We start from the raw sequence: 17,531 nt of genomic DNA, 5'->3' as shown, positions 1-17,531 counted from the left end.
ACACCACATCCCACCTGAACTCTCCCGCGCGTAACACGGGTTATATCCAGTGTTCTATATTCCAGATAATGTATACGAGTTGAAATCATAATACATAATACCCTTTTGAAAGTCTCCATGCGTTCATTTTGTATTAAATTTCCTTTCCCTTCTGGCGGGATCTAGCTAATTTAGTAGAGCGCTCAACTAATGGTAGTACTAAACCAAATAACTTCCGGCTGGGTCACAGTTTGATAGAGCAGTTAATACCACAAATCTTGTGATTGATGATAAATATTAATGTGTTGGTTGTAAAAAAACGAAAGAAAGTTTCAACTGGGCAAAAATGTATGCAATCAAAGAAGAGAGTTCCGTGTCAAAGTTCGACGTGCACCGTCAAATATTTACGGAGTAAAAGCAGCTGTGGGTGTGATTGGTAGTAATATGTGATTATTTGTGCAAATACTATTATCCGTTGACAATAAATAAATACACTTTTATTTGTTATACAGTTGTGCAGTATATACCAGAGATTGAAACTAATGCGGGGTACCCCCAAAACTGGAACTGTAATTTTCAGCAAAAATAACGGTTGCTATTAAAAACATTAATTAAATCTCTTAAATGGTATGTGACCCCCCATTTTCTTACAGATAGATTAGATGAGAGGTGCCACACTTTTTATTGCTGTACTTCCTGGGTGTGTTGATACGCTGCTTATATCAGTTTTATTAGTAAATGTTAACATTATTGGTAATACGAATCGATTTGGTCTATTAGAACCTGTAGCATATATTCACTATATTATCAGTATTTTATATTGTATGCCATTTACTGTTATTTGATAGTAATAATTGCTTAATTACATTACACTCAGGCATGGGAGTTCATAATGACCTTGATCTTAGCATTCATTTACTGTGCACTGCTGAGAATAGAGTTTGAAAAAAAGTTTGTGTTGACGAATTAGAGATTTTGACCCATATTTTTTACTTAAAATATTTTAAAGCTCATTTATCCAAGGTGATGGACGTGTCATATAGCACTAATCTTATTTAGGATAATAAGTCTAGGCAAGATGAAATAAGCCATTAGTAATAATTCATTTTTATTTTTTACTTTTTAGGTTGGTGAATTATGTTTTAGGCAAATATGGAATTATTTTTTACGGTTATTTTTGTGAGTTTGGCAAAAATATTAAAATATACAAAAGTGGGTACTGTGTAGCCATTTTGCATTCTTTTTTTTATTTGTACACAAATATAAGCTTGCTAATGATAGCTTTAGGTCTATTCATTAAATCTTGTCCATATATTCACTGACTTTTCTAGAGTAAAGGGTATTTGAAGTATATACCAAGTACAAAAGCAATTTTGACACATTTGCTAATCTACCTAGGACTGTGTTAGTATTATCTTCCATTATTACCACACTTGTAAAGCTATATTTTCCAATATTACTATGTACATGATTTGTTACATTACAGATTGTAGTAATGTATACAATATAAATATTATATTCAGTTAAAACAGAAAATAATTCAATAAAAATGACTTTCACACACTTTTGATGCATTAAATGTGCTTTTCTTATGACAAATAAAAATAAAAATGAAAAAACTAATGATAACTCTAGATATGATACAAGTCTAAAAAACCCAATCACTGGAGATTACACTGTAGGAACAACACAAGTGTAGGAACAACACTTTCAATTATGTTGTCACATCATATCGGAACACAGAAGATCCTGATAGTCATGAAAACAACCAATTAAACACTTTTTAAGAATACTTGTTTTGGGGTATAGGTTGCATAGTACCAAAGAAGAGAGTTCCGTGTCAAAGTTTGAGGTGCACCGTCAAATATTTACGAAGTTAATTCTGAAATTAGCAGCTTGACCCCCAATTGTTTCTAATTGACTTTAAGTGTGATGTTGGGTAGTATTTATATCCGTTGTGTATATGTCGATTGTTACGCTGCAGGTAGGAGTTTTAGCCACATAGGTTACTATTGTCGTCTATGGGTTTGATTTGGTGGCATACACCCTGTATTAGCTATACTATAATGCTTGCGTCGTAGGATCAAACGACCTAAGTGGACACATTCCATGATTGGGTTTTTCTCAACTTAACTGTTCTGACACATTAATAAACAAATGTGCTCTGGTGGTGTTGCTAGGAACCCCCCACCCCTCCCCAAAACCCAACAATTATAGCCTGCAACTGAATATTTTGTTTGCATTAGGTCTTACTAAAAATACCACCATTCATTAAAAACATATTAAATTTCCCAGCTTCAAATAAAGATTGCTAATAGATCGGGTTGTCGTAGAACTAACGACATTATACCATTCCGAAGATATTTTTCCCACGGGACGTGTCAGAGCTAAGTGGACAGGTGACCACGTCCTCACCACACCCACATCTGTGAGTCGAAAAGCAGATTAGGAATAAAATATGAGAACATCACTTTAAATACAAGCACAGTAATATCATGAAATAGCTCATGGCGTGTTCAGGAGGCCGAGCGCTCGCAGACATTTTAAGTGGTACCATCGCCTTTTATCACATCACAGTCATCTAACGTTAGGCGCCAAAACCAAGCTATCGAGCGATCGTTCGCAATCCCACTCCTGAACACGCCTCCGGTATGCTGTTTCAAAAGTAAAGTTTGTTTTATTTAACGACGCCGCTAGAGCACATTGATTTTTTATCTTATCATCGGCTATTGGACGTCAAACATATGGTCATTCTGACACTGTTTTTAGAGGAAACCCGCTGTCGCCACATAGGCTACTCTTTTTACGACAGGCAGCAAGGGATCTTTTATTTGCGCTTCCCACAGGCAGGATAGCACAAACCATGGCCTTTGTTGAACCAGTTATGGATCACTGGTCGGTGCAAATGGTTTACACCTACCCATTGAGCCTTGCGGAGCACTCACTCAGGGTTTGGAGTCGGTATCTCGATTAAAAATCCCATGCCTCGACTGGGATCCGAACCCAGTACCTACCAGCCTGTAGACCGATGGCCTGCCACGACGCCACCGAGGCCGGTTGCTATTTCAATGCCAGTTCGGAATAGAGTTGTGCAAACAGTGTACTGGAGAAAGTTATCTCACGATAGTACCTAAATGATAAATCAGTATGGTGTTTTGTTTCTCCACCGCTTCCTAGTTTATTTTACACTGGGTAAAGAGGTCAAGATTACACAACTCACAGGAACTGGCTTTGGGCCTACTCCGACTGACAGACCGCCGCCATTTTAGTTAGAGCGCGTGGCGGTCGCGTGCCAAACGGACACGGTTTTCGTCAAGGTTAGAAAATGTAAACATTTCTGCCACAATTCGTACACATTTGTTTTTCAATATCTAGATAAGGATGTCACATCAACCACTCGCTACTGATAAACTTAACCACCTCATATTTCAAACGATAATCTCAACGCACCAAAACCTCAAACTCAAATTGATATTGTGACAGTGATGCCTGTCTTTTTTTAATGGACCCAAAACAACAACAACAAAAATAATAATTAAAAAAAAAAAAAAAATCAATAAATAACTTTTTTTTAAATCCATGGATCGAAGAACTAAAAACTATATTAAGCCAAGCACTATGATGACCTGTTACTACTTACAAATAACAGGCATAATAAACAAAAAAGTTATCTTTTATAGGTGAAAAAATTATCATAATTATTTTTATTATTTTTTATTATCATAATTATTGACAATATAATATTCACACTATGGAAACGGAAGAAGGGTTGCAAGGGTCATCCCCCCATTTTCTCCCATTATTTTGCTCAAAAGACTGGAAAAGCCGTATTTGAACATCTGAACGTCAACATTTCTCAGGGGTGTATGTTCCCATCATGAGCCCCAAATACCAGGTCCACGCCCTTCGGGCCCTCAGATTTTCATTCCCTGGCCCCTCGAACTAACAGTGCTCCCTTTCCCAACCCCACTTTCGAATTCACTCCACAGGCACTGCTACTAATGGTATCATTACACCTGACAGGTATGAAAACAACTTCCAGATGTAATAATTTAACGCCATCAATCACAGTTGATGTCATATAGTTTGTTTCAAACTTGTCTTTGTACTGAAAGTGTTTTCATGCTATTTGTAATTTTTCTTATATAAACGCAAGCATGACTAGAGCCCCCCACCCCCCTTCTATAAACTTTGCTCGCCACAGAGAGCCCCACCCTACCCCTACTGCTAATATTCCGGCACACGCGTCCGAAAAGGCAACATTTAAAATATTTATTATGCCTGTTATTTGTATATAGTTACAGGCCATCATAATGCTGGTACAGTTTTCAAATTTTATTTCAGGGATTTTCATGAATTATATGCAGTTTACCGGCCTCGGTGGCGTCGTGGCAGGCCATCGGTCTACAGGCTGGTAGGTACTGGGTTCGGATCCCAGTCGAGGCATGGGATTTTTAATCCAGATACCGACTCCAAACCCTGAGTGAGTGCTCCGCAAGGCTCAATGGGTAGGTGTAAACCACTTGCACCGACCAGTGATCCATAACTGGTTCAACAAAGGCCATGGTTTGTGCTATCCTGCCTGTGGGAAGCGCAAATAAAAGATCCCTTGCTGCCTGTCGTAAAAAAGAGTAGCCTATGTGGCGACAGCGGGTTTCCTCCAAAAACAGTGTCAGAATGACCATATGTTTGACGTCCAATAGCCGATGATAAGATTAAAAATCAATGTGCTCTAGTGGCGTCGTTAAATAAAACAAACTTTACTTTTATATGCAGTTTATAAGCAAAAACATGGTTGGTTGTAATTTTGATTAGTACTTTTTATTTATTTATTTATTTATATTTATTTGTTTATTTATTTATTTATTTATTTATTTTAAAATAATTTTAAAATAATTTTCTTTTGAACTCCTCGCACTCCTCAGCTAACTGGGCTGTCTGTCAAGGTGACGACATAGGATACGAACGCCTCGTACGAAAATAGCCGAATGTGACAAGACAATATTACAATTTCATTGGTTGCTATGCAATCGGCTATTCTTGTACGAGGCACTCGTATCATGTGGTGCCGCCTTTAGTGAGAGACAAGTCAGTGTAGTTGTTTAACACGCCTCCACGTGGTTGTGCAATTACTAGAGTTTGGGGAGGGGTGGGGGTGGACGAGATGTGGTAATTTAGCTCAGTCGCCAGAGGTGCTTGATTCAGAGTATAGAATCCCCTTGTTCCGACTGGCAGAAATCTTAATTTTGACTCGCGATATTTTGGAGAAAAAAAAAAAATTCGGGTTCTAATTGAAGCAATTTAGTTATTTCCCACCCCAACCAGTGCCCCGCGTCTGATATACCAACAGCCATGGTATGTGTTGTTCTGTCTGTTGGAAGGTGTAAGTAAACGATTCCTTGTTGCTAATGGAGCAAATGTATCGAGTTTTCTCGGAAGACTACGAGTCAGAATTGCCAATTGTTTGACATCCATTAACCGATGTTTAATTACTCAATGTGAAGTAGTGGTAAACAAAACAAACATTAATTTTTAACTGTTCACTTTCGTTTTGAGCAGGTACTGGGGTACGAACCCAGAACCTTATGATCTCTTAATATTACACCCAGTGATTTAACGATTGAGCCTGATAATATGTCCATTCCGCCTGCCTGCCTGCCTGCATTTCATTTTAACTTATTTTCGTCTTTATATTCAACTGAGGTTCAGGCACGCTGTCCTGAACATACACACCACCGCTATCTGGAATACCTGTCTAGGACAGTGGGCTACTGTTAATGGTTAATAAGAGAGAAGTCGATGCAGTGGCCATACACCTACCCACTGAGTTATTAACCTTGCTCTTGGTCGGTGCCGGTACCGAGATGCGAACCCAGTACCTACCAGCCTTCAGTCCTCGATTGGTTAACCACTATACAACCGATACTGATGCTGTTTGCCTTGCCTGCCCTGCCTGCCTAGCCTGCATATATGATATTGGCGTGGAAAACAATTATCGATTCCATCCACAGACATCACACAATGAAGGCTTTTCCGATTGAACTAGCGAAGCGTGCTGTGTTAACATCTGGGATCTCGGGATTGTTATACTGGCGAGAAAATCCGAGAACGAACGACTTTACATCTACCAGTCGTGGCGTGTACATCCGACGATGACCGAGTTACACCTACCGGTTCTGAGAGCAAAACCCGACTATTCCGAAACGACGCTCGTCGTCTCATATTGCCGCGAATCGGCTGTGGTAGCCATTGCCCAATAGGAGCGCGACTCCTTATATGGGGAACCATCGGATGCGGCAGAAAGGCTGCATGGCCGACGTTCCGGCATAATTTATTCATCTCTCCTGTTGTTGAAAGTATTTCGCGTTGCCCCATACATGTCATTTAATGGAATAATGATTAATTTTGCCACCAACTGGGGTCAAAATTCGGGGCCGACTAAGCAGCAATTTTCGGAGTCGGGCCAAGGTGGGAAGAAAAGCAGCGAGCGGGTGAGGATCTGACGTTGCCGCACGCCGCCCCTGCCTGCTCAGTGCCAAACGACACAACGGCAACAGTTGAGAGAAAAAGAAGAAGAAGAAGAGAGAGATACGTATCAGCCTGCATCACCAACACGTTCTTTTATTTTGGCGTCGAAGGCGAATTAGAGTTAACTGTGGGGTTTTCAATGGCCGACCAGCGATCGTAGTTTCTCAGAATGCACAGACGGGAATATTTCTGTTTCCATGGCATCGCAGAAAGTGGACATAAGCAGCTGAAGGTAATCTCTGGCGAAATTAAATAGCAGAATTTATATACGTTGTTTTTTCTTTCTTTCTCTCTTTTAAAGGATGTAAAGGAAAAGGAAACAGAAAGAACGAACGAAAGAAGGAAGAAAGTGAAATAATATATAATACTATTCTGGTAAACATACACGTTTGTCGAGGAGGACACCCGGAGGTATATACAGTGTCGATGGATTTAATTTTTTGCTTTCACTACAACAGCTTTCGTTTGTTTTCGATCTCGTTTTACTAATATATAATTGTCATCATCGACATCCAAGGTTTTGTTTAATGGAAGATGCTTGGTTCCATGGGATGGATAACTCAGTTTCGTACATTCTGTGGCATTTGTTCGGTCAGTCTTCAAACGACCAGTATGTGATACCCGTCGACTCACGCAAGATGACGGAGACTATTATATGATTCTGTATTCTGTATATATATATTTATATATAATATATAAAAAAGAAAATACCAATTCATTTGGAATCAGTAATCTGGGTAAATGATACTGTCCACGCATACCATTTGACAAGAATCGGCTAAATGACCTCGGGAGGGGGACGTTTTGATTTCGACGATGGGGGAACTTACTGTGGGGGTTGGGAGGACGGCAAGGCCCACGGACACGGCGTCTGCACCGGCCCCAAGGGGCAGGGCGAGTACGCCGGGGCCTGGCAGTACGGCTTTGAGATCTCGGGTATATACACGTGGCCCAGCGGCAACACGTACAAGGGGCAGTGGTTCCAGGGCAAGCGCCATGGGTTAGGCTGCGAAACAAAGGGTCGGTGGACCTACCGGGGCGAGTGGACCCAGGGCTTCAAGGGACGCTACGGGGTGAGACAGAGCACCACCTCGGGTGCCAGGTACGAGGGCACGTGGACGACGGGTCTGCAGGATGGCTACGGGTGCGAAACATATGCTGACGGAGGTAAGATATAACATACAGCTTCATTTGTCTGTCTGTCTGTTTGTCTGTCTGTATGTGTCTGTCTGTGTGTCTGTTATATATACATACTATTACTAATATGTTACATTAATCCATCTATGGAACATATGCTGATGGAGGTCAGATATGGCATACAGCTTCGTTTGTCTGTTTGTATGTATGTATGTATGTATGTCTGTGTGTATGCCTGTCTGTCTGTCTGTTATATATACACACTATTACTAATATGTTACATTAATTAATTCATCTATGGAACATATGCTGATGGAGGTCAGATATATACAGATTGATTTGTCTGTATGCACATGTTTGTCTATGTGTCTGTCTGTATGTCTGTTATATACATACAGACACACATTAATTAATCCATCTATCACTCACTGACCAAAGTTCTACCCATCTACCCATCCACACGTCCGTCAGTCCATCTATTTATTTATTCATTCATTCACTCACTCAATCGTCCATTAAATCAAGCTTACATCTATTTATTCATTCATTCACTCAATCGTCCATTAAATCAAGCTTACATCTATTTATTCATTCATTCAGCCTATCACCCACCTTCCACACGTGTATCCATATGTTAATTTATTAATTCATCCACCCATTAATCTATCCATCCATACATACATATATACATCCATCCATCATCCATCCCTCCACCCACCCATCCATCTATCCATCCATTTATCCATCCACCCATCCATCCATCCATCCATCCATCCATCCACTTATCCATCCATCAATACATACATATATACATCCATCCATCATACCTCCCTCCACCTATCCATCCATCCATCCATCCATCCATCCACCCACCCACCCATCCATCTATCCATCCATTTATCCATCCACCCACCCACCCATCCATCCATCCATCCATCCATCCACTTATCCATCCATCAATACATACATATATACATCCATCCATCATCCCTCCCTCCACCTATCTATCCATCCATCCATCCATCCATACATACATACACACATACATACATGCATACATGCATGCTCATATACATTATATTGTGTGCATAAGGTAACAGAGACTTTAAACAATATCTGGCCATTCTCCTTTTTAACAGGACCATGTAACAAAAACATTTATATAGAATTTGCAAGAAGTCTTGCACTTCTTGAAAGCAACCACTTTTATTATTTTCTGCTAGAAATGAATTTTTATGATAAATATCAACCCAAGATCCCTCTCACTTCCATTCTTGTCCAGGATCTGTCGATGTATTTCTGTCATGGTTAACATTTGTCGGGACCGTAGTCTTTGGGGGAGGGAGGGAGGGAACCGTTATAGAAAGCAGTAAGCCAGTATGGTGAAAACATTTTGCAAAGAACACCGTGCCGGTAGCAGAAGGGATTTTTGAAGTCTGGATAGCTTCACACATGATGAAAATGTTTTTAGTAAAACAAAATTTTATTCCTAATATTTTATGGAGGAGGGCAGCTAATTGTATCAAATAACGTATGTGTCTTTATATAGTCTTATCTCTCTTCTCCTAGTCGTATCCTACTGTGATGTCTGTTTTAACCACTGAGCAGTATTAAATGTACTGATCATAATTATTATTGTAATAAAACAACCCATGAAGCTCTCTCTCTCTCTCTCTCTCTCTCTCTCTCCTCTCTCTCTCTCTCTCTCTCTCTCTCTCTCTCTCTCTCTCTGTGTGTGTGTGTCTTGTCTGTATGTGTGTCTATATCTCATCTCTTTCTGTATGCATTATATATATACAGAGAGAGATGAGATATAGACATATATATATATATATATATATATATATATATTATGTATGTGTGTGTGTGTGTGTGTGTATGTGTGTGTGTGTGTGTACATGCGCGTATATCTCTATCATCTATTGTCTGTGTCCGTTTGTCTGCTTGACTGTCCATACGCATACACCCACACACATATACAGATATGACTACGTGACTACGTTTAAGGAGTACCATTGCTATATGTATGACACTCAACGGTTTCCTTATCGACTAGTTTTGCCTCATTACGTTACGTGTGAGGATTTCCTTGTATTACCCTCTATTAGCATACTAATAGTGATTTTACCATCTAGCCCTCACTCACTCTCTCTCTGTACAAATCAACTACGTAACTTGAATATACTTGTGTGTGTAAACACGACAACTGCGGCCATGTTTCACACATAATCCACAACAACAGGCATACATGTAGAGGTTGTGTGTAATTATCAATAAGCGCAAACCAATCGATAACTTTTCCACCGTGCTTTGTAACTCGAAAGTCGAATTGCATGGCCGTTCATGTACACGGCGCCATAGATCAATTAGTAGGAAACGGAATCCGGAATTTTAAAGGTACATATTATTCGTGTGGGAAATCTGTGCTTGAAGAAGGGTTTAGTGTGTTTGGAATAAGTATGTGAGTGTTTTTTTTTGCAAAGTGTAGGTAATAATATTTATAAATAATAAAGGTGTATAAATAAAAAAAATTATGAAAAAGAAATAAAAGCTAACGTCACCACAACACATATTCTGTACATACCACATCTTTAGATAGTAGTGATGGAATGAACGTTTAATGATATCCCAGCACGAAAAACACTATTGGGTTATTGGGTGTCAAACAAAGACATATGGCGTTTAACATTAATATATAAACCTTTACAATTATCAATGATCTACAGATGAAATAGTTGTGAAAGAGACACATCCATGATAGATACAAAATACGTTTTAAACATTGCACTTCTCCATGAAAACTAAAGGCCCCAAGTAAACATTCCACCACCACCCCCCCCCCCTCCACACCCCCCCCCCTCCTCTTCCTAATGAAAAATCCTCTATCCGCTCTGTGGAATGTTGCCACCCTTGCTCAGGCTCGTGTACATGTTGAGGTCGGTGGTCAACCCCCCCCCCCCTCCCCCCGCTCAAGCAAATGTTCTTTTCTGCAGTATATTTTCCGGGGGAGCATGACTCAACAACTCTATAAACTTCGCTCGCCTCAGTCTAGACCCCACTGTTAAACTTCGCTCGCCTCAGTCTAGACCCCACTGTTAAACGTCGCTCGCCTCAGTCTAAACCCCACTGTTAAACTTCGCTCGCCTCAGTGTAAACCCAACTGTTAAACTTCGCTCGCCTCAATCTAGACCCCACTGTTAAACTTCGCTCGCTTCAGTCTAGACCCCACTGTTAAACGTCATGCAGCGCCACTGTGAGAAAGCACTGGTTAATGGTTAAAGATGCTATATAAAAAAAAAATCGTTATTTTTACATTTATTTGTGATCAGTAGCTATAATTCAGTCGATCTCACATATAATCTCTGCATTAGTAATAGGGAATATGGAAAGTGGAATATGCTAAGTGTTTTCACGCTGTGGAAATAGACACGTTCACTACAGCTTGATTCCTATCTTAAATTATACCGTGTTAAATGTCGGCGAATCCACACCACACAATCTGGCAAGTTGACTGTCGCGTTGCCTGAGAGAAGAGCTGCACAAAGACAGCAAACGTGTTGGTAACGTCCACTTGGCATAACGTTATGAAGTATTCACTGAACGCGTTCAATACCGATGGTCGTCCTCTTAAGATTCAATAATATTTATATTTTTTAAAGTGACAGAGACAAGTTTTTAAATAGTACGGTGCATTTTTTACTATTGGAGCCGTTTTTGATAATTTAAATCAGACATTACGTAGATTTTACTGTTTAGATTATCAATGTCCGTACACCCAATGTCTTTCTAGTCATTCTGGTGTTTCTAATACTACAAAATGAATTTGTCCTATTTTTATAAAACACACGTATCTCTGAGAAGTAACGGCTGTGGAGACGAGCTCTAGTCTATTTTCAGAGGGTATGACCCTATTTCAACACCGCAGACTCTTCTTACGTTCTATTTTAACGTTATCCAAATATACTAATTACAGGTTTGTAGATTAACCAAAGTTAGTGCTAATTTTTACGTGGGTTAAAACTAGGGTCCGCAATTTTGATTGCAATTTGTTATGGGCATATAATTATGGTACAAAGTTAGCAAAGAAAACAAAGTAATAAATAATTTTGGCAAGAAGCCGCCATTATACAACATAAAAGCGGGAATAAATCTACTTTCACGTAATACATCAAAGAGGTAACTGACATGACAGTGTACTTGAACCTTAAAGCCGCACGCCCTAGTTCCATCCAGCGAAAATAAATTATAATTTTGGTTAATCTACAAACCTGTAACACACTTAGATCACGTTTTTATAAAATCGAGTGAAAAAGCAGGTTTTATATCGATAAATACTATGGGAATCCCCATGTCCCAATTCCTTGAAATAATTTTGAAAGTTAGTATTCTGATGTCACCGGTAGATGTCGCTCGAAGCACAAAAATGCCTACGTCACGACAAATTTCACAGAGTGCGCACAGACTTGGGGTGCGTTCCTTTCACCTCTCCTGGACATGTTCCAAATGTTCTGTCCTGGACAGTGAAAGGAATGAGTTTGGAACAAGAAGTTACTTTACGAACATGGGTGCTTCTGTTTAGGAAGTGGCTTCTGCAGCAATCATGATACTTGAATGGGAATAAGACGACACTGACCATGTTGACTATACTACAGTGTTTGAAGTAATAAATTTTATATATTTTGTATTAACCGCAATTAGCCTACATTTGCTATTCGGAACCGGGTACTAGTGCCTAACCTATTGTTATTAGCAATTAGATGCACCGTTTATTATTGGTGGTGGTGGTGGTGGTGGTGGGTGGTGGCTGGTGGGTGGTAGTGGTAGTGGTAGTGGTGGTGGTGGTGGTGGTGGTGGTGGTGGTAGTGGTAGTGGTAGTGGTGGTGATGGTGGTGGTGGTGGTAGTAGTAGTAGTAGTAGTAGTAGCAGCAGCAGTAGTAGTAGCAGCAGTAGTAGTAGTCGTCGTCGTCGTCAGGGGTGGAGAGGCACTTCCCCTCCCCAGGAGGAAAATGTAAGAATTTTTTTTCCTACTCTATTTAAATAAAGGTAACAATATAGCTTGTGACCCCACCCCCACCCCCCATGGTTGTATCCCCTCTCCAGATATCGTAAGACTTAGCAAAATTATTGGTTTTAAAGGTTTGTAACGTTTTGTATTGAGATACTTACTTGTCTGAACTTTATTGTTAATGAAAATGTTCACGAACTGTGAAGAAAAATCTTACAAATGAACAACAAGCAAACGACAACAAATCGGATGTTGATTGCGCGAACCGTGCACGAGAAAACAAACCGAACCAAAACGATAACGGTCACGTGGTATATCAACGTCTGTGACATTGAAATGGGAATATCCCCTCTAAAAATAGATTAGACCTTGTCTGCTCAACGGTTTTTTCTCAGAGGCACGTGGCTTTTTAAGAAATACGAAAAATGCATTTTGTGGTATTACAAACACCAGGATTACCAGGATTACCAAAAAACACTTCAGGTGAATGGAAATGTATATTCTAAATAATAAACGGTAAGTAAAGTGCAATTTTATTTGTGAAAAAAAATGGGTTTAATAGCGAAAAACAACGGCGTAATGGTTGACAACTAGAGCGTGTCCCTTTAAGAACTTATAAGCACAAAAAAAAAAAAAAAAAAAAATTAAATTCTCTGTCTGCATTTCTCTATTATATGTTTTTCAATGTCACCCAGTGTCACTCAATGTCGGGCAGCGTCAGCCTTGTATCTATCAATGCGCCATTAATCATTATGGCGTGGTGTTAATTATTTGTATGCAGTATTAATACTTTTCACGCAAGTCAAAAATTATATTGTTCTCCGCTTGCAAAGGGGGAATACTGTATACTATGAATATTTAAAGCCACATTATTAATGTCCATCAAGCGTGGCCGCACACTCCATGAGCGCTAAACGTGTTAACTATAGTGCAGTATTAGTGATTGAAACACCAGTATCAACACGGACGTATCTGTTTCACTTCCGGTTACATGCCACGATTAAGTGAAATCACTTCCGTCAGATAGAATATGACAATGCTAATATCATTTTCAACTAATGTATAAATTTATTTGAATAAATATCATTGTCTTTTATAAATTAACGACAATGGGTATACTTTTTTTTGAGAGTTCATAAGGTCAAATTACATTCATTTCATTTCAACCTATTTCAAGCATGCTGTCCTGGGCACACACCTCAGCTATTTGGTATGTCTGTCCAGGACAGTGGGTTAGTTGTTAGATGGTTAGTGGAGAGAGAAGAGGGTGTAGTGGCCTTACCCTACCCATTGAGCCCATAAGAACCCGCTCTGGGTTGGAGCCGGTACCGGGCTGCGAACCCTGTACCTACCAGCCTGTAGTCCGATGGCTTAACCACTGAGCCACTGAGGCCGGTGTCAAATTACAAACTGATTAATGAGAAATGTTACTCAGGTGACTCGGAATGGTCATCCTTCTGTACGGTGCTAGTTTTGATTGAGTAAACTAGTCTGGGAATGGCAGTCTTCTCAGTGGCAATACACGAAGGATGAGCCGTATAGTAAAGTATCTCTCGAGAGTGGCTGTTCTATAGGCAAGGCACTAGATAGAGATCCATGGAATCGTCCACCCATTAGACTGTATTGTGCGGAGATACGGCCCTGATCATGTGTTACGGTGTTGTCGTTCAAACTGTTTTAGCGATACTCTATCGCACCATCGCCTAGATAGCCATATATCATGCGATGAAATGCTGTATTTCAATTTAGAATTCCGAAATCACCGTCAGGTCTTTCGCACGACGTAAAGGTCACGCGAGGACACAATTATTCTATGTCCCATTGGCGATCATGCTATCGCACATCGCACGATCGCTTCGTTTTGAAGGATTACTATAAGTTCCACTGTACCTAAATAATTCCTATTGCTGATAATGTTAACTCTTATTAACAGAACTGATATAAGCAGCGTATCAAAACACCAAGACAGTACACCAATAAAACATGTTGGACCTCTCATTTAATCTTACCTACAAAACAATAAGTGGGTCATATAATACCATTTAAGAGACTTAATTAATGTTTTTATTAGCAACCCTAATTTTTGCAGAAAATCGCAGTTCCATATTTTGGGATACCTCGAACTGATTTCAACAACAACTACTGTATTCTGCATAACAAGTGTATACTAAATAAACGTGTATTTATTTATTTATTGGCAAAGGATAATAGTATTTGCACGAGTAATTAACGTCACGTATTTCTACCAATCAAAGCCGCAGCTGCTTTTACTCCGTACAATGCAGCTTATGAAGTACGCTACAATCGCGGTAAAAGGCGAAACTCTTTCACTTCCGGTACCATACTAATGTTTCCTGATGTCACTTCCGTCAGACGGACATCAACAATTATAATGCTGTTTTCAACTTGCATTTCAATAAATATCATTACCTTTTAAAAACAAACGACAGTGGGAGGGGAAATGTATACTTTCCTTTTAGGTCGTAAGGTGAAAGTTGAAGGTGTGAGTAATGAGAAACGTTAATCAGATGACTCGAGTGAACGCCCGTAAGGTGTGTAATAAGGTTCGTATATTCGTAAAGGTCAGTGCACACTGCACACGAATCTGTTCTCCGCAGACATCTGCCAGCTGATAGGCCGATTGCTTAGGTGTTGCAAGTATTTCCAAGTCTGTGGGAACGATATCTGGAGGGTGGGGGGCACACTATCTCGTGTTGAGAGCACAGTCTCTAATGAGGGGAGTACAAACCAGATTTTTATCTTTATGTAGAGTAGGACAAAATCCGTACAGTTTTGTCCTGGAGTTGGGTGGACAGACACTCCTCCACCCCACCCCACCCCAGCCCCGGTTCCTACATGCCTGATTTCAGAGGCAGTTCCCTGTTGATTGGCAAGAAGATTCTTATACTGGATTTTTAAGAGTAGAGATAGAGGTTTTTTCCCCCCATCTTACATCTCCTTATAAAAAAGCCCAACCTCTTCTAGTTTTATGATAAGCATGTCCCGCATAAACCACGGCTCCTACCAAGGTCAAATATGTAACTTTATAACCACTCGTAATTCGAAAACGGGTCATAAGTGTGCAAACATTTTGTCGTAAAATGTTTGTTATTAGTTTAATCTGCTGTAATGAGTTACCAAAATGTGTGTTTTATTTTTCTGCATCTGGATAATATTGAATATAATGAATATTCAGTCAGTCGGTATATAGAGGCGGGATTTAACTCAGTAGGTAGAGCCCCGGATTGAGCTGCTTGGGCATTGGGTGGTAGGTTCGAGCCTCCCTGGCGGACAATTTAAGTTTTTTCCCCGTCTAAACCTGTGCCCCACGATAAACATATCAAAAGTTCCTGGTATGTGCTGGCCTATCTGTGGATATAAGAAAGTCCTTGCTGCTAAAAGAAAAAACTAATTCCTTTGAAGACTAGGGGAGAGTTGCCGGGATTGGACCCCTTAAGGAAGAATGGTTGTGCAAGTTAGACAAATAGAGTAATCAGCAGGAAAGTAGTTCCTTCATTATTGTTGGGGCATACAATACGCATTGATATTTTGTAGAAAGTTTAATTATTCCAGGTAAATTTTAAAAACAAATTTAAACCCAAAATGGTCCAATCGTGGATTCTACTACCACGATTGGACCACTTTGGAGTTTTTAAAAAAATCAAATGCCTTCAATTAAACCAGAACCCAGCACATACATTGTCAAAAAACATTGCTAGAAAATCAAACTGGACAGTATGAAGAGTTCAAATAAATTTTTTAATGCTAAAACGAAAGTGGTCCGATCGTGGAATCTGCTACAGTAACTAAAATTGGGCATGAACCTCTCTTGGGTTTGCAAAATATCGTTTCCTTCTTTTGGATAATTAGACACAGTACGAACTATGGCTACTTGCAAAAAAGAAAGAAATAGCTTTATTAAAATATAATTCGCTCATGAATCAAAATAGAATCCTCGATTGGACCACCAATTCCTCGATTGGATTACGCAGAAAGGTCCTTTTTGACGTTTGTTTTACTCATAAACGTGCTTAATATTTCATTTTTGATGCATAAATTAACTGGTATCATATTTGGCGGTTGGCACGATAATCAAAATACCAGGTCAAAACATTATGGTCCAATTGAGGAACTGGTCCAATCCCAGCAATTCAGTTGGTCCAATCGTGGTTTTACCATAGTTATAAATAGATGCTGACCTACATGTACACATGCGTAACATCTTGGCACTTGTTTTATCACTCACAATAACAAACCTTTATGTTTCGTTATAACCTAATTTAACACTTCTAACTATGTTCATATTGCTCCATAGATGTTTTTTCCAAGAATAGTATTAGATGATACATGCATAAATGTTACTTTTATTGATAAATCCAAAAATATTACCTTTTTCGACTCGACTGGTTCAAGGCCAATAGCGGCGTTTGTACAGATTAATATATTGACTAGATGGTGCTACTGTCACAATTTGAATGAAAATACAGTTCTGGTCCAATTGAGGCACTGGTCCAATCCTGGCAACTCTCCCCTATGTGTCATAATTACCAAATGTTTGACATCCAATAGCTGATTATTAATTAATCAACGTACTCTGATTTCTATACTCCGTCTCATCATTCTATAAATATGTTGTTGTTTTTAAATGTTAGTTTGGTTTCATGTAAGAAACAAAGTGAAAGTGTTTTGGAAATAACAAAAATATACTATTTTTATGTATAATTTACAAATCAAGCAGCTCAGAAATAAATCACTTGTAGTAAATTCCACAGTATGACAAAATGCGTTCCTTGTGGGACGGACCATAAGCTAAGTTGTAGCATCGTTAAACAAACTTTGTTTAATTTCGTTGTCAAGTATTCAAGCCTAACTGCAGAATCGG

The 17,531-nt window shown here is 39.4% G+C and overlaps 1 protein-coding gene across 1 annotated transcript in view; it reads left to right on the top strand.

Moving 5' to 3' along the window:
* The first annotated feature begins 6,088 nt into the window (after positions 1-6,088).
* LOC121388235 (junctophilin-1-like) overlaps positions 6,089-17,531 on the top strand; it is a 100,218-nt gene continuing 88,775 nt past the window's right edge. The window contains exon 1 of the mRNA XM_041519503.1: positions 6,089-7,674. Within this exon, the coding sequence (XP_041375437.1) occupies positions 7,290-7,674 (385 nt within the window). The 5' untranslated portion in view covers positions 6,089-7,289. The remainder of the gene's footprint in view (positions 7,675-17,531) is intronic.

Source organism: Gigantopelta aegis, chromosome 14 (assembly GCF_016097555.1).
Source record: "Gigantopelta aegis isolate Gae_Host chromosome 14, Gae_host_genome, whole genome shotgun sequence".
Lineage (NCBI taxonomy): Eukaryota > Metazoa > Mollusca > Gastropoda > Neomphalida > Peltospiridae > Gigantopelta > Gigantopelta aegis.
Note: the sequence above shows the minus strand (reverse complement) of the source record. Positions and strands in the feature narration are given on the sequence as shown.